Raw genomic sequence first — 18,517 nt, 5'->3', positions numbered from 1 at the left:
GTCAGGTCAAGTCAAGTCAAACACAAACGTTGTAGGCCTCTGACAAGTCACCTAACCCATTTAAATCTCTAACAAAAAATTAGAATTACTAAACTGCTAAATTTCATTATTTTTTTAATAGAATCAATTCAAATCAATTGTTAATGTAAATTTCATTATTTTATATGAAAATTAAATCAAATTAAGTTTCTATTATAAACCCTAAAACTATTTTTATTTTATTTTTTATTTTGTTACAAACAATTTCTTCTCAAAAATAAGTCGCACAAGATAGATATCTGGAGTAGAGAATATTAATCCTTATTTATATAAATCAATTGTTAAATTGATCCATCTATTGCAAAGAAATTATTAACATAGCACTCTAAACGATATCATACTTTTTACATTAGTTGTGTGAGCAATATTACTAAACATGGACCAATCATTGACTCAGTCGGAATACCAAGTTAACGAGTCATTGGTTCAATCAGTAGATTGTTGGTATCCACTAGTTGAACTGCTTAAGTTGAGTTTATGTAAAGATATATAATAAGGGAGAATGATTTTTGCAGTTCCAGCAGAAATCATTTCCATGCCACTGATACAAATTTTTCTCTTCTCTCTTTTTTATTTTTGTATCAGTGGCAGAGGAAATGATTTTTGCCGCAACTGCAGAAATCATTTCCCCATGTAATAAAGAAAAAAATGTTTCTGCAATTAATGCAGATAAGTTATCTGAATTTATTCTCAAAACGACGTCGTTTTGATATTGAAATCTTAAAAAATAATAATTATAAAGACTATTATAACCTTGAAATAAATTAAAATTACAAAAATACCATGATTTCCGTCCCAAAACAACGTCGTATTAGGCTTACTGCAGATAACTTATATGCAGTAACTGTAGAAAAAGTGAACCCTATAATAAATGTATAAATAGAAAGGGTTTAACTTTTCTTATGTTGTAGGATTGTAGGAGAGAAAAAAAGTAGGGAGAAATTAAATGTGGGTCCCATATTTTATATTAAAAATGAAAAGAAAAATTAATTGGCACGGAAAACGAATTTGTGTAGGAAAATAGGAGTATCTCATGTGGCATGAGAGTATTATTTCCCAAATAGAAATAATACGATAAGCAAAGTGATCTAACATGATGGTTAACATTTCTCTTCCCTTCCCTTAGGTGCCAAGTTTGAATCCCAAAAGTGTAATTATGGTGAAGTATTTTGCCACAATTTTCAAAAACAAGTTCGACTACAAAATTGATATTCGGTTAGCACCGGTTGAACCCAATTAATCACCGGGTTGCATGCATCGTCAATTGGATCAGTTAATGGTCCGATTCTCAGTTCCACCAATCCAATTGGCCAAGTATACGTACCATTTCTATACTATTTTTTCATCATATAAATAGTTGTAACTTCAAAAGAAAATTTTATATTATAATTTTTGCCCCCTTCCATTTTTATTTATTTTTTACTTGATCATTGAATTCAGCTAATCTGTACACAATTAACTCTTTATAACCAAAACAAATCTAATTAATAAACAACCCAATGGAAAAGTTTAACTTGATGTTGTAAGTTGAAGATAGCACAGTGGCTTTAAAATCCTTCACCCATCAATTTTCATGTGAGGTATCAACTGGTATCAACATTTATAGTTACAATATTATCTCATTATTTATAATTGTAAGAATTTCCTTCCTCTATAAACTGTATTGATATAATCTTATGTCATTACGAAATCTACATAGACAATTATTCGTGCGAGTCACAGGGTCCCAAGGGAAGGATAAGTTGTTTATGATGTTAGTGGCGTCATTAGCAAACCACCGATGAACAACAAAGATGTAAACTGAATCTCAATTGTAAAGATTAGCCCAATGGCTTCTCAGATATAACTTGTGCCCAGTAAGAAGATCTAACCTTGTGCATTACTATCTTAAATCTTCTGAACTCAGAAATAAGATAAAGATTAAAGAAAATTACTTACCTTTTGTCATCAACTTTCACATTGTTCTACAATTCCTACAGCTTCTGAGCTTACAACATAATAATACATGTCTTGGAGTTTCCATGCTGATTCTTGCCAATAACATTGAAGAATTCCATCAGCTCTTTTTTACTTTTGTTGAGCAACCAAAAATTTGAAGCCTCATTCCAAATGCAATTCTTGTTAGAATTCAACATTTATTATCTTCACACCTTTAATGTAAGAGTTTGTACCAATTTCTACCTCAATTACTCCTTTGAGGGACCAATACAGACGGCCAAAAAGGAATTGTCTTTAGCTCCCCATTTACATGAATAACATGGACAATCTACAGAGTAATATTGCCACACATTTTCGAAATTTTAATAAGTAACCACTGGTCAATTAAGTCAGAACTCACAAATAAAGCCTACAAAGGATAGCCAGCAGAATGCATGCAAGTAGTCAGTATTGCGATTTCGGACACAAGGCACCCATCATAATCCATAAATATATAATATATCTGTAAAATATACTTCTCTATGATCCCAATTTTAGTGACCTCTCAATGGTTGTTCCCGTAAAACATAGATCTTGATCTTTATTGAACATTTCATATCTTGCAGCAGTGCGGCATCCAATAATTTCAATTGAAAGCAACACCTTTCAAATGACAAGGAGGAAAATGAAGCTGATCAATACAACTGTCTACGGCTGTGTTTTCAGGCAAAATCATAGATTGAAAGATAGCAATGCACTTGATGTTTAGCAAGTCTATTGATGTGGGGTACTACCAATAGTCTATGCACGAGCAACTTCCATCCTCAAAACAATGAAACCTATTTGAATCTCTTAATATTATTTTTCTTTGAACAATCTTTGATATATATTTCATGGCAGTGTGGCAGTCTACGCAAGTTCTTAAATTTTTAAAAACCTTGATTGGAGTTCCTGGTGGAGTTGAAATGATTCCAAAGGCAACAGCAAGCTTCTCACTGTGGTAAAAGAGGTTTTGCTCTTTCTGCTCCTCCTCCACATCATGTAGCACAAAGTTTGTGTCTGGAACATAGCCTTCTTCCTTCATTTTCTTTGATAGTTCCGCTAAGAATTCATGTATATCACTTATTTTGGGGTGGGAAGTATCTCCTACTAGGAATACATGCACTTGCTTTTTAATCTCAATCCAGCTCTTACCAGGCTTCTTTACTATTCCCCTATTGCCCATGGCCTTTCTAACGTTGGCTACCTCGGCCCACAGACCAGCATTAGCATAAATATTAGCCAGAGTGATATAGGTAGCTGGATTCTCTGGCTCTATCTCAAATAATGCTTCTGCTGCTCTTTTAGCCAATTCAAGATTCCCATGTATTCTACATCCTCCAAGTAAGGATGCCCAAAGAAATTTATCAGGATTTATAGGCATGTTATCAATGATATTCTCTGCCTCTTTGAATCGGCCAGATCGTGCCAATAAATCAATAACACATGCATAATGATCAGCAGTATGCATCAATCCATGCTTCTCCTTTATTGAATGAAAATATTCTAACCCTTTATCTACTAATCCAGCATGAGTACATGCAGAAAGAACCCCAACGAAGGTAATTTCATCAGGCTGAGTACCTGACTGAAGTAGTAATTCAAAGAACTGAAGAGCCTTGTCCGGTTGACCATTCTGAGCATACCCAACAATTAGAGAAGTCCATGATACCAAATGAGGCTGAGGCATCTGGTTGAAAACCCTTCTTGCACTTTCAGTGTTTCCACATTTAGAGTACAAATGAACAAGGGCACTTACAGCAAAAGAACAAGGGTCATACCCTATGCGTATCATGTACCCATGAACCTCCTTTCCCAGGTGTTCAGCAGCAGGGTCAGCGCATGCATTTAAAACTCCGGCAAATGTATACTCGTTTGGCCTAATGCCTGACCCCATCAAGTTTCTGAACAAGGAAAATCCCTCTTCCCTTCTTCCATCTTCAAAGCATCTATGAATCATGGTAGTCCATGAAATTACATCCCTGTTTGCCATCTGGTCAAAAATACCCCTGGCTTCATCTAAACTTCCACACTTGCCATATAGATCCAAAAGAGCACTCCAAACCACCTCATCCAAGTTCAACCCAGTTCGTATTAAGTAACCATGGATTTCCTTCCCAACACGTAAACATGGAATAGCAGCGGAAGCAGCCAAAGCACTGGACAATGTAAATTTATTTGTATTCGAACTCTCGTGCTTCTGCATCATTCTAAACAATTCCAGAGATTCCCGAGGCCGACCATGGCTAACATAACCAGATATAGCAGCGTTCCAAGAAAAATTATCTCTGTGGGGCATTTCATCAAACAGTTTCCTCGCTTCTTCAAGCCGGCCAACTTTGGCATAACCAGCTATCATAGTATTCCAAGAACACAAATCCCTGTCACCCATTTCATCAAACAGCACTTGGGCATCCACGAGACTCCCACATTTGGAATACAAATCGAGCAAACGATTAGAAATGAAAATCCCAGGAACAAAGTTAGATGCTTTGGTGTGGGCATGGACCCTCCTACCTTCTAGAAGAGCTCGATGGCGAACACAAGCAGCAATGAGGGTGGAGTATATACGAGCAGAGGGTCGATCAATGCGATGGAGCAACTCAACCGCTTCCTTGACGCGCTTTTCTCGACACAAAACATCAATGGCCTCTTCAAATTTGTTATCCTCGCAAAGACGAGACAGGATAGAATCTTTGGCATTAAAATTCTTGGGCAAAGCACACTTATCATAGCGGAATTGAGAGGAAGACGAAAATGCTCTCCGAAACTTGGTGGACCCAGATAACGACATCCTCTTAAAAGAACAAAAATGCTCTTTTTTATTTTTGTGTCGGAATCTTAAGAAACAAAAACACAAGATACAGGGAAGAGAGTACAAGCTTTGGGATATACCAGTAGCATTATAGAAAATGCGAAGGCTCTGTTTCTAAATGATACCACTTACCACAATCATGGTACTCAGAATAGATGGAGGAAGACGAAACAAAAACAATGTACTACTGGAGTTGGCGTCACATATATTAAGAATCACATTCGCAAAGTTAACTTGTTGGCTATTTTATGAAGACAAGTCTTGATAAAAGTCATACTCTCTTTTTTTTTGTGAAATTACTTTGTAGACCTCTATAATTTTATTAAATTTTTAAATAGGTTAAAATTTCAAAATGTTAATGAAATCTTTATACTTCTAATTTTTTTCAAATAAATCGTACTGACTGATGGTGTATAGAATCTTTTAGTTGATATTTACAACCATATACAGGCCATATTGTGCTGTTGTTACATGTTTTAAGGATTTAATTATAAAATTTCCATACAAATAAGGACTTAATTGAAATTTGATTAAAACATCAGAACCTATTTAAAGACTGTTAAAAATATAGATATTCTGTTTTTATATACAGCACTTTCATTTCACCTTTTCTGCATTGGGGAAGCTTATGTTACACAGTCCAACTACAACAAATTAACATACTACTTGTGTAAGGGAAAAGAAGGGACATTGCCCTCCCAAAATAACGAAGACTTTTTGTCACTATAACCGGTCCGCCAACTGAGGAAATTGCTGCAGAAGCCATGTCACACTCCTGATCGCAGCCTGCATATTTTTTGTTTTCCAAGAAGAACAAACTCAGTCAATGGAGAACACTCTCATCCACGTCCATGCACATGAGGATACAACATATATGTTTTTCTTCATGATCTGTATGTAGCTCTTCTCCAATAACTACACTGAAGTTTAAATGATGACCAATATGAAAGCTACCTCAAATTAAAACTGCTTACTATGCAAATAACGATGGAGATGGTTATTATTTAAAATTAAATTTGACCCTTGCGCAGAAACCAACTACATACATTGGTAACAACTAAATTTATCAAACGAAGGACAAAAGGAACTGACAAACAGATTGAAAGAACAAGAGACTGAACCTATTTTAAAACTTTTTTTTGTGAATTTGAGGCCCATTTGGAACTGATATAGATGGGAAATTTAAGACTTAAAGCGAACAATACACAGACAACATTATGGTATGGATGTAAGAGATATCAATTAAGTGGTAGTCATAATTTAGGTTCATAATTAAGAAGAGCAAGGGTTTTCAGACAAGATTTAGTTTGATTTTGAAGGAATTTTTTCTGGCCCCTATTAGATTTGAGGATAACAGTACTTAGACAAGGAGATTATTTAGTTTTGGAAGATAACTGACTTGTTTAGAATTTGGCTTTTCCTCTTAATCTTCTGTAACAGCAGTAATCTTTCCTCTTGTTTTCTTTTCTTCTCTTTTTTCTTTGTGTATATACATACTTCTTCTCTTTATCCCCAATCCCCAGATAGAATCTTAGTGTGAAATGAAGAAAAATTCACATACCAAAGCTGCATCCCCAGGCTTGACTGCAGGTTCAACACTGTCTCGCCCATATCTGTTTTCAGAAAATTTAAGATCCATCTGTAAGTTGCTACTGTAAAAGAGAAAAGTAATGATGCAACCATCATCTAAACAAGAAATCCGTAGAAAATCTTGCAAGCTATTTGTACTGAGATACAATACTTTCAGAGCACAAAGAACATGCCCCTTTCACCAAGTCTGTCAAGCTAGCTACGTGTATAAATAAAATTTCAAAAATAAAAATCTTAAACTTCAAAGGCCGTCCAGCTTCAGCCAGTTATTGCAAATCAAACACAAAGTATCCCTTACGTTATTTGTCTCTTGCCATTGATCACCTCCAAACGATAAAAACTGCACCCTTTGCTAAAGGGAAAAGGCTTTCCCTTCCATTCTGCAGCCATTTCCAAATGTTAATAATGCACCCGTTTTTATTATTTTGATCTGAATACACTATAAAAGGTAGTAAAAGGCATATATTCATAAATAATATAGAAGCCGTATATAAGATATAAAGAAGATTAGAATATGTAACGCACCTAAATGCCATATCACCCCAACCGACGACGAGTCCTCGGAGGACAAATCATCAATAACAAACTGCAGATCTGTGCTGGTTGAATTAGTGAACTTTTTGAAGAACTCCAAAATTTCCTGCACAAAATTAAAGGTAAAAATAATTCCTCAAATAGGACAATGATCACCACATGACAATACTTATCATAACAAACAATCTAATTAATTATAGAAACACTTGCATCTAGATGATATAATTTTATAGTTGTAGATCATTAAGTTAGTATTTAAAAAAAAAAAAATCAAATCTACTGCGTGAATCGGCAAATATAAATGAGGAGGGAGTTGATCCACTAAGATAACAAAGGAAGCAATCAATTTCCTTTTATCATCCTTTGTTATTTTTCTTTCATTTCATTGTATATGAGTCTTAAAAAATTGTACTCAATCTGTCATGCATTGTATCACTGTTTTCCAATCTTAGTAGCTGCATTATTTGACAAGGAAAACAAACTAAAAGCCTGAAATCTCTATCATTCATCATTCATCAAGAAAACTTTTCTTCATTGCACAATTAACTGTTTTCTGTGTTTTCGAACAGAGAGAGAGAGAGTCTAAATTACCTTGCGACCCACAAAGGGCCGGGGAAAGACAAGGTCTTCGTACACACAATTATCGGCAATAAGGTACTGTACAGAATCCACGTCATGAGCATTGATTCTTCCATAGAAATTCCTAACCACATCTGTAGCCGAGTCTACAACGTTATCATCTTCGATGCTTGTGGTAGCTGGTGATGCAACGGTAACTGAGTGGTCCTCACCACTCTTGTTAATTGCTCTCCATTTTCTGCTTCTTCTTCTTCTTGCTCCTCCTCGGAGCTTGTGAATAGCAAAAGGTGTAAGAGAAGCATTAACTGAATGAGGAGGAGGGATTCTGAGTGATGAAAGTGGACAACACAGAGATGAAGATGAAGCCGTGGAACTCATCATAAACATTTTATGCTCCACTCCCTGCCTCTCATATGTCATTGTATTTGTGGTATAAATAGCATGATATTGGATTTCATTAATTTTGGGGGAAAATATAACATTTTTTTCTCCTCCAACTTCAATCGAATTGAGTAATTAATTAATGGACGAAGAAAATAAAAAATTTAATTAATCTTAACCAACACCGATTATACCTTTTATGCTTCCTCCCAACTTGACGAGTGGTACATGGACAACAGATTTGATATAAATCCAAGTTTCAACTGTTTCTTTTTTTGGTTTGGGTCAACCCAAGGTATAAACGACAAGTTCAATTTTCAACACTTATATGACTATTCGCAAATAAAATTGTGAAGCCCAATTTATTGGAAAATGAAAAGCCCAAAACTAAAAGCCCGAATGAAGGAAAAAAAGACAAAGTAAAAAAATTCCAGTTGAAATCCTGTCCAGTCATAGCTTCTTTGTTTTTTCAGTGACACAAGTCATAAACTCATAGCTTCATGGTCTTATTGATTGTGTTTTGATTTTTTTTTGTTCTTAAGACTGTTTTGTAGAATAATTATGGAAATAGTTATTTTTTATTTTATTTTTTGTTTTGAAAGTTAAAAACCAAAACAGAAAACAAAAACAACTCAGACATGTTCTTTAAATTTGAATCTAAAAACAAAAAAATAATTACAGTTTTTAATTTTTTTTTTACAAAAACAGAACTTACCAAACGAGTTTTTTTTGTTTTTTTTTTTCAAAACTAAAAAACTGTTTTTAAAAATAGTAATAGCCTTAATGTTTGTAGTTTACGTTTCTTTCAGTTTATTTAAAAAATAATAATTACTACGCGCTTTTTTCTGGTAGGTACCAAATAAAGAATGCTATGAACAGTAACAAGATGAATTAATCACACAATAAATTATCCGAGACCAAAAAAATTAAAAAATCATAATAGAACTTCATCTGGTTGACAGATGGAATTCCAATTCACGAGCTCAATTTTATTTAATAATAAAATAAATCACACCACACTCTTCCACAGCCTATAAAACACAGCCAACACGAGAGAGTTTGTGGCCCCCTGGGTATACAAATAAACTCACCCACTACAAATAAATATACTCGCAAACACAACCTACTTTACTAGTCACGTTAATGGGACACTCCCCTCCAAAATACTGCCTTATCTGACAATACAAGTGGCATTCCCTCAAACAAATGGAATTTTTATTTTTTACTACTATTCCATGAAACAGTAACTCGCCCTTTCTCAATTTCCATAACTTTCATCTTCGTAGGGTATGCGCCGATGGATTAGACATCAACGACAATTGATTATCAAAGCTCACCGTTTCCTTTTACTTCTTTCATTCGTCAAATGAAGAAAGAAATAAAACAATTAATTGTTCCTTCGGACTAGTCAGTCAAATGGAGTTGCCATCATGGCCACCTGTCTTCTCATATATTATATATATATATATATATATATATATATCCAATCCATTAATTTGTCATGACATTATAGTTACGTATATGTAATTAATGTAAGGCCAAAACAAATACTAATTAATAGTATAATGTAATGTATTTGACTATAGTTATACGTTACCACGCATGATCTAAGGATCCCAAAGAGAACCGTCATGCACACCCTCCTCCCAGTCGTTGTCCGGATCAAACTCATAGCTATTTGTAAACATCATGGATTGATCTTCCAACGTGAAAGTGTCTGACGTCATTTGCATCCACATCTTAGGTGAGTCCAGAGGTGACTCATTGATTGCCTGAATCTGAGTTGGGGAGAGTCTCACGGTCACCGGCGGCATCGTCACCGTGCTCGAACCACTGTGTTCCTCCGGCTGCGGCGCCGCCACCGTGTTGGTCCTCAGCCTTAAGGCAGCTTCATGTGCAGCCATGCGTATGTGGTCAGCATTGTTGCTCATGGGGCGAGGAAGTGTGCTAGCAAGTTCAGGGAAGTTGAGTCTGGCTTCGCGTCCCCTGAAATGTAACGCTGCGACGTCGTATGCAGCTGCTGCCATCTCCGGTGTCTCGAAACTCCCTAACCAGATTCTGGTTTTGGTACCTGGCTCGCGAATTTCCGACACCCATTTTCCCCATTTCCTCTTTCGGACACCTCTGTATGAAGATTTTGCACTGCCACCTTGGTTTGAACTTGAACTTGAACTTGAAGCCATGTCCATGCAATAAAAGTTTCGAGCTTGGTTAGTTTAATTTGAAGTGTTATTTGTGTTAATGTGAAACTTGGTTTGTGGCAGATATTGGTATTTATAGATGTGGATTGAATTGAAACGTGGATCGACTACAAAACATTTTGAGTGAGCTTCCTCGTAGCTGCAGGACTCTGACAGAGACTTTAAAATTAATTAAAACTATGCATTTGTTTCAAACAAAATCTATGTATGCTGTTACTTTATTATTATTATTATTATTATCCATTGAAGGTATATATGTTGGTACTTATTACTACTTTATGTGTCTCCCTTGTGCTATTTTAATAAAGGAAATGCCAAAAATTTGCAGGGGGGGTTGAATATTTTTTAATTTTGGAAAGTTTCAAAAGTGAAATTGGGAAGATAGCAATTAATGAGGGCATGCCATGTGTGTGTATGTGTCAACTTCTGTAACTCGAAATTTGGGGATTGGATTGGCGCAGATTTGATGGAGAAGAAATAAAGAATTGGATTTAGTGACAACAGAGTTTCCTGTTTGGAACGCGTTTTGAGAACTTAGTTAGGTGGCATGGGTTTTAGAAAACCACTAATCCAAATTCGTAGAACCTCATAAAAGGTTTTGGAAATCTTAGATCAGCATGGAGATATATTTTATAGAGATAGGATATTCATATTATTAATTTTTTCTATTATCATTTCACTATAATTTTAATTATATTGGATTGTAGAAAAAAGAAAAACAACTTTTAAATTCAATTATGGTTAGAGTGATAATAACAAAAAAAAGTTGATAATAAGAATATTTAATCTCTATTATATATTTACATTTATGAACGGGCAGTGATATCATCTGCTTTCTATTTCTTCCCGGTGTGACCCATACGTTGGATTTTTTTGCATATATAAACTTTACAGATGACGTAACGCTGTAAGATTATGAGGTCATTAAAAAATTAACAAGCTTTGTTGATTCATCGCAATACAGGAAGGAAAAATATTATATTTGTAGAGACATTTTTAATTACGAATACTAATTTGTTACGCCACCTCTATCGTAATTTAATAACTCAGTAGTAATGTATAAAAAATAATACTAATAACTCCGTAGTAGCCTATAAATCCTCATTCTCATTATCTTCTAAGAAGATTAATAAATATAAATAAAATAAATTGCATAAGAATTAAATAAGCTCAATCATACACAGTAATATAAACCTGGGAAATATTTTTGCAAAAATATTCAACAAAAATTTAATTACATGAATTGGTGTTTCAAACTAATAAGGTGGATTGTTTCCAAAAAATAAATAAAAATAAGGTGGATCAAAACCAATTCATTAGAAGTAATTTCTTAAAAATTAAGTGATGAAAATAAGTATAAAATTTATTGAGAAAGTATAAAGTGTAAATTTCTTGGGTTTAAATATCTTTTTATCATTAATCATGAGAAATAGATCCTAATAAATTAGCTTTGTTTCATCTTATAGTAGATGAAAATAATTTATATGGTTAATTTTTTATTGAAATTTCATTGTTACAATTTTAAAACACTTCTATTTATTTTGAAGATATGAAACCATAATTTGTCTTGTTGTTTATTTTCTAGTGTTATTTTAATGTTATATTAAATTTTTTGTATGGTCTAAGTATTTAATGATTTCAAATTTTTATTGTAATAGAAGATATTTAACTATAATACATTTATAACATATAAAAAAGGTTTGTTAATATTTAAGAAATAAATAAAGTTTTGTGTAATGAGTAAAAGTTGCAGTTAGTGAGGATGTTTTCATCAATTTCATATGAAAAATAACGTTTAATCATTGACTAATAACTCCATGAAGTTTACAATTAAAAAAAAAACAAAATTAACTACTTAAGCATAGGCTACATTTTAAGGGTTAGGTTTTTTTGCAGTTCATTAATTTTTTTTTACAGTTAATGTAGTAAGTTATTTACATTAAATTTAAAATGACTTTTTTGGAGCAAAAATTAAGGTATTTTTTGTAATTATAATTTATTTCATGGTTATAAACTTATAAGTAAATAACTTATCTACATTCGCTATAGAAACATTAAAGTCATATATAAAATGTGAAAAATTTAGTTTGAGTTTTGCAAATAAAAATAATTATATATATATATATATATATATAAAAGTTTGAGTAATTTACTCTAAATAATAAAAGAAACAACCCCAAGAATCCAAGGGTTTGCTTGAGTCAAGGGTTTCTTCAAGCAAATTTTTAGAAAAAATTTGGGGTCCAGAGGACGTGCCTCTCTCCACGAATGGGAGATTAGTCTCATTTTTTTCCGGTGGCGAAACTCAATGCACTCACTCTTTCAATGAGAGTGTAACCCTTGTGGCCGTACTCCAAAAATAAAGTGACCGGATAAAGTTGAATGAGGATACCTTTTAAGTTATAAAAAAACAAAAACAAATGAGAGGCTATGTGCGTGATGTTGGTTGAGGTATTAAGCATAAATTTCAAAGTAACCAATTAATTAATATTATGAAAATCCCTCATGAAAATATTAGAGAAAGTTAGGGTTTGTTTGATTATTTTATGGTTTTTTTTCTTAAAACTATTTTATATAATAGTAATGGATACATATGTTTTTTTATTTTTAAAATAAGTCTTATCAAACTTTTTTATTTTTATTCTAAAAATCAAAAAAATATTTTTAAAAACAATAATCAAACAGTCTCTTATATTTTGAGTCAAATCTAACCAAATTAATTTCGAATCGGTAAAAGTTATGAAAATGGGTCGGTTCATCACTCCTACTCGAAACCATGTTCATGTGTTACCTAATAAACATCTCACCAAGATAGTTAAAATCGAAATTTTACCTAAAATCAGAAAGTAAATAAAAAATCGTAAATCGTAATATAAATCGTAAATTTTACCTGCACTCAAAAATTAAATTTTTATATACATATGCTTATGTATAAAAAGAATTAAGAAAAAATAGACTACCTGCCACCATCCTTATACATTTGCATACAATTGTCACACTCTAAGGGTCTAAGCTAATAAACCATTCAAGTTATTATCATCGAAGACATTCTGTTCCACGTGATCTTCAACTATCATTCAAAATTGTCTTCATCTAAACTTTCATCATGAGATAAAATTCCTTCATTTTCCACAATCCATTCATCTTCGGATGAAACATCAGCAAAGTTATATTCAACAATTTTTCTAACTTGCTTAACATCATTCTAATAGTTAAAATCGGGATTTAAATCTTAAAATCATGACTTAGGTAAATGTCTAAATCGGGATTTTATATTGAAAAAGATTTTAAGTGAGATCTAATCCGTTTTAACAAAAATAAATCGTTAAAATCAGAATTTTAAGATTTAAATCCAGATTTTAACTACAATGATCTCAACTCTTGTACCGAAAAAATAAATAAATAAACATCTCACCTAATATCAAAAAAATAAAAAAATAAAAAAACATGTCACCTGAAACAAAGCGACCGAAAAGGACCACCTAAAGCCTAAAGGGTTGTACATCGGGTCGGGACACTGCGCTTCTATTGTTTGTCGAATACGTTGGTTGGTGCAGGGAAATTGACTCATTCAAAGTGTAAATGCCCCACTGACATTAATTAATAACATCTGTACAACTTGTTCCAAATGAAGCATTTGTTTTAATTAACGCAGTGTTTGGTTGAGGGCTTTTATTTGGTTCCCATCAATTTTGAAGTGGCATTCTATGATTGCTTTGTTTGGTAGAAAGATTAAAAAAATTTAGCTATGTTTCTGTTTTCCCCATCCTTCACAAGTATGTGCAAAATCAAAAGCAAATTATGGTAAAACTTTACCATTTAAGATGTGGTATTCTTAGAAAACTAGCTAAAATGCAAAAAGGTGAATGAAGAGTGTTACCATATTACCTTCTTCTAAGTACACATGTCTACATCTTTAAAATATCAAGGGTTATTTTTGGTATTTCAACACATTTACTCATCATTATTTCACCTCCAACCAAACAAAGACTCACAAAATTTAACTCAATTTCTCTGGTAAAATTTTGATCAACCAAACAATTTTTTTTTAACTTTCCTATCAAACTCACTTTTCAACCATTTTCCTAGTAATTACATTTCTCTAGTATTAAAAAAAATTCTCCTCAACCAAACGTCCCCCTAATACTGTTTTAGTTTTTACCCTTTTTTCGTGACTGAGGACTAGTGTGGTGTTAAAGTGCAATAGAAGAATCATTATTTTAGTTAATATCTCAATTAAGGGTAGATATTTTGACATTGTTCTTAAATTTTGCATTTAATATCAAATTTTAATGTTGATTTTTATCAATAAAAATTATTATTTATTAGAAATTAATAATTAATTAATAAATTTAATTTCCAATAAATAATAACCTTTAAATATTAGACTTTGATATCAAATTTTAAAATTTAATATCAATGTCAAAGGATCATATTCCTTCAATAAATAATCTGTTTCATATAGAGCGAATAGAACACCGAACTCCCACTCTATTTACCAAAGCCATGTCTCTAGGACACCACCGTAATTTCAAATTTATTACACACTCATTGTTATTTCAATATATTTATAAAAAATTTGTTTACAAACTAAGATAATTATATATTCTGGAGAATACACACTTATATATTTGTATTCTCCGAAATACATAATTGAGCTTATAAATAAAAAATTTGTAAATGTAATTTTTTTATATAAAATATTAAAATTATTCCCAATAAAAAATATATAAAAAAATATAAAAAATATCTTTAATTAAAAACAAAACTTGGATATGAACTTTTATTATATTATAAATAAAATTATATAATATTCATCTTTAATAATTGTATAACGGATTAAGTGAATCATACATTTTAAATTTATGAAATAAGTAACATCAATATAAACAAAACATAAACCCAACTAGAGAAAATAACAAAAATTATAACAACCCGTACTTAATAAATCAATTAATATTGTTGAGAGAGATATTAAACATGGGTTAGGATATTGTAACAATCAATTAGTGTTACTATCAATCAATTTCACCGTTAGATCGATTATGTTGATCCAACAGTTATATTTATTTTCATATGACCTTATGATTCCTCATATTTAATGTGAAAACATTAAATATGAAAAATTATAACCACACAAAGGTAAAAATAAATATTAAATATTAAATATGGAGAATAATAACCAGTGTTATAAAACCCGGACCGACCCGGCCGGGTTGACCTGGGAACCGGTAAACCGGTCATATAACCGGTCCGGTTCAAGCAACGGGCCGGTTATGCATCAGAACCGATGCCACCCGGTCCGACGGTTTTCATGAAAACCGGTGACCCGGGCGGTTAACTGGTGACCCGGCCCGGTCCCAAATTTTTTTTAATTTTTTTAAAAAAAAAATCATAATGGATATATTTGAATATTTTTTTGTTTATTAACTTACATAAGTTATGTACCTACAACACTAATATTATCTCAATTATGCACTAAGCAGAAAATTTTGATTTGATTTATAGTTAGAGATGTCATTTTCTTAACTTAAAGTCCCGATCACGATCAATATATTTTTGTTTGATCTTTTATTAGATAATAATATGTAATTTATTATTTTTTATATTAAAATATTTGAAATTTTTATCTTTTTTTAGATATTTAAGTATATTTATAATTTTTTAATATAAATTATAAAATTACATATAATTATCGGGTCATGCGGTTGAACCAGTGACTCAGTGACCCAATACCTCGACCGGGTCAATAACCGGACCGGTTTTAATAACATTGATCATAACTATACAAATATGGAAATAAATATAACCGTTGGATCCACATAATTGATCTAACGGTGAAATTGATTGGTAGTAACATTGGTAATAACACTAATTGATTGTTAGAATATCATTTTCCATTAAACATAAATAAAATATATATTTGAAACTTTAATATATCAATCAAACTAAAACAACCCGATAATGCATAAAAATTAAATTGTTTTTGTAAAAAGAATCAGATATTATTATTAAATAAAAATAATTAGAATATATTATAGGATTTCAATCAACAATATTTATTTTTAACTACAAAATATGAATTTTTTAATTTGCCACGAGATAATATATGTTTGAAACATTTTACTGCTGAATTATCTTAATTATAAATTTTATAAATCTATTATTTTAATTTATCAAATGAAAATATATGCTTAATTATATTATCTTGCTTCCAGTCTATTTTCTATGATTTGTCAATATACTATGTGAATATAAATGGAAACATAATATTATAACATATAAAAAAATATTTAAATTATTTTTACTTCTATTTTAAAATTATTCATTAATTTATAAATTTAAAATATTCAAATTAATAAATATATTAATATTTTGGTTTCATATTTAGGATACGAGATTTCTTATAATTGGATATAATATTTTAATTTTTAAATACTTACAAGTATATTGATTAAAAAAATTGATTGATATTATAATTTCGTACGTGACACGTTTTTCTCATTTGAATTTTAAATAATTTTTTCAATATGTATTAATTGTCATATAGTATATATTATGATATTTTTGTTAAGATAATATATATATATATATATATATATATATATATATATATATATATATTCGATAAATTCCTACCTCTCTATCTATTTCTGAGATCACTTATCCAATTTTTTGTTAAATAGATTAACTTAACTTTTTATAATTTATAATTTTGTTTGAATTTTTATTTTATACAATCATTCTTTGAAAAAATCTTAAAAATTTGAATTTGAAATTTTTTATTAATTGAAAAGAAGTAAAGAATATTAAAAAATGATAAAATTTGTTCATACTGTAAATTCATATATTATATGAAAAAACTAAACATGTTATTTGAGTACATAATACCTATTATTTCATTATTTTATAATTGAATTATTTTTTATGTTAAATTTATATATTATTTTAAGATTTTGTTTTTAATTAGGGATATTTTTACATTTCATTTGTAGATTAGTTTTTTATTTATTAGAGATATTATAAAATTTATATAATAAGGATATTTATATATATTTTTTGGAAAATTATAATAAGGATATTTTTAACATTGAGTGAATTGAATAATAAAAATTATAAACACAAGAAATTAAAGTGATAAATTCGAAATTACAGGAGTTGAATAATGCACATTAAAATCATTAGGGATGAACCGATAATGGCATCTCACATGACTTATAGATGCTTCAAATGATGACGACAATTAATCAGGTTCCATGGTTCTGTAACTTCTGTAATCTTATTGCTTTCTAAGAAAGTCAATCTTTTAGATTATGAATCCTGTGATAAAAGTGAACTAAGTGATCAGTAAACGCACTGAATTTAGTGGACTACAACAAATGACCATATCTGATGTATAGGTTTTCCTTTTTTTGATATATTGGAGTTCAGTGATCGTATATTCACTCCAATATATTTTATAAATATTATTCCTAGGTCAAAATACCACATCGTATATTAACTAGGTTTTCCTTTTGATAACTATTTGCTATTTTAGATATTAGATTCTACGCTTTTATGAACCACATCCAATATTATAATTTCGAAATTGATCAGAATCTAAACTAAGCGAATCATAATAAACCTTATCATCCCATTCCTTTTCCCAAATAAGAAATCCTATATAATGGGAATAAAGTTTCTAATGTTATTTTATAAAATTTTGTCTAATGTTAAATGAAATGATGTCGTTCTGGTGTTGAAAGTTTAAAAAAATTAGAATAATAAATCCTATTATAATACTGGAATAAATTAATATTACAAACACATCATGATTTCTGTCCCAAAACGACGTCATTTCGATGAATATTAGATAGAATTTTCTAAAGTAATATTAGAAAAAATAAACCCATATATAATACACATATTTTTTTAGGGTTCACTTTTTCTGCAGTTACTGCAGATAAATTATCTGCAGTAAACTCAATACGACATTGTTTTGGGACGAAAATCATGGTATTTTTATAATTTTAATTTATTTCAGAGTTATTATAATTATAATTTTTTAATATTTCAATCCCAAAACGACGTCGTTTTAGGAGTAAATACAGATAACTTATTTGTAGTAACTGCAAAAATATTTTTCTCATTTTTTTATTAAACATAGCTCAATAGTATTATATCCCATATCGTGCTAAAATATGCTTAAAATGATGAGTACAATCAATCAGGTTCCATGGTTCTATAACTTATGTTATCATGTTGGTTTATAAGAATTAATGTCAACATTTAAAATTAAAAATCTTACAATAAAAAGTAAATTGAAATATTGAGAATTTAAATGTGAGTGGTGAAGTCTCATATTAATTATGAATGAACTAAATGAGTATCACATAAGTAAAAGCATCCATAAATTTAATATCTTAAAATTTTAAGTTGAGAT

At 30.7% G+C, this 18,517-nt stretch overlaps 3 protein-coding genes across 3 annotated transcripts; all 3 read right to left on the bottom strand.

Moving 5' to 3' along the window:
• Positions 1–2,540: 2,540 nt before the first annotated feature.
• Positions 2,541–4,789, bottom strand: LOC133309406 (pentatricopeptide repeat-containing protein At4g37170). Its single transcript, XM_061510162.1, has one exon. The coding sequence runs from the start codon at positions 4,787–4,789 to the stop codon at positions 2,747–2,749; it is 2,043 nt and encodes a 680-aa protein (XP_061366146.1). The 3' UTR covers positions 2,541–2,746.
• Positions 4,790–5,326: 537 nt separating this feature from the next.
• Positions 5,327–8,011, bottom strand: LOC133309410 (uncharacterized). Its single transcript, XM_061510164.1, has 5 exons — positions 7,526–8,011; positions 6,926–7,040; positions 6,699–6,780; positions 6,372–6,423; positions 5,327–5,596 (listed from the first exon to the last, which is right to left on the bottom strand). The coding sequence occupies exons 1-5, from the start codon at positions 7,931–7,933 to the stop codon at positions 5,534–5,536; spliced, it is 720 nt and encodes a 239-aa protein (XP_061366148.1). The 5' UTR covers positions 7,934–8,011; the 3' UTR covers positions 5,327–5,533.
• Positions 8,012–9,501: 1,490 nt separating this feature from the next.
• Positions 9,502–10,077, bottom strand: LOC133309414 (ethylene-responsive transcription factor ERF021-like). Its single transcript, XM_061510178.1, has one exon. The coding sequence runs from the start codon at positions 10,075–10,077 to the stop codon at positions 9,502–9,504; it is 576 nt and encodes a 191-aa protein (XP_061366162.1).
• Positions 10,078–18,517: the final 8,440 nt, after the last annotated feature.

The sequence above is a fragment of the Gastrolobium bilobum genome, unplaced genomic scaffold (genome assembly GCF_033153095.1).
Source record: "Gastrolobium bilobum isolate Gb01-03AN ecotype WA unplaced genomic scaffold, APGP_CSIRO_Gbil_v1 utg32035, whole genome shotgun sequence".
Taxonomy (NCBI): Eukaryota; Viridiplantae; Streptophyta; class Magnoliopsida; order Fabales; family Fabaceae; genus Gastrolobium; species Gastrolobium bilobum.
This window is presented reverse-complemented; position numbering and strand designations above follow the sequence as displayed.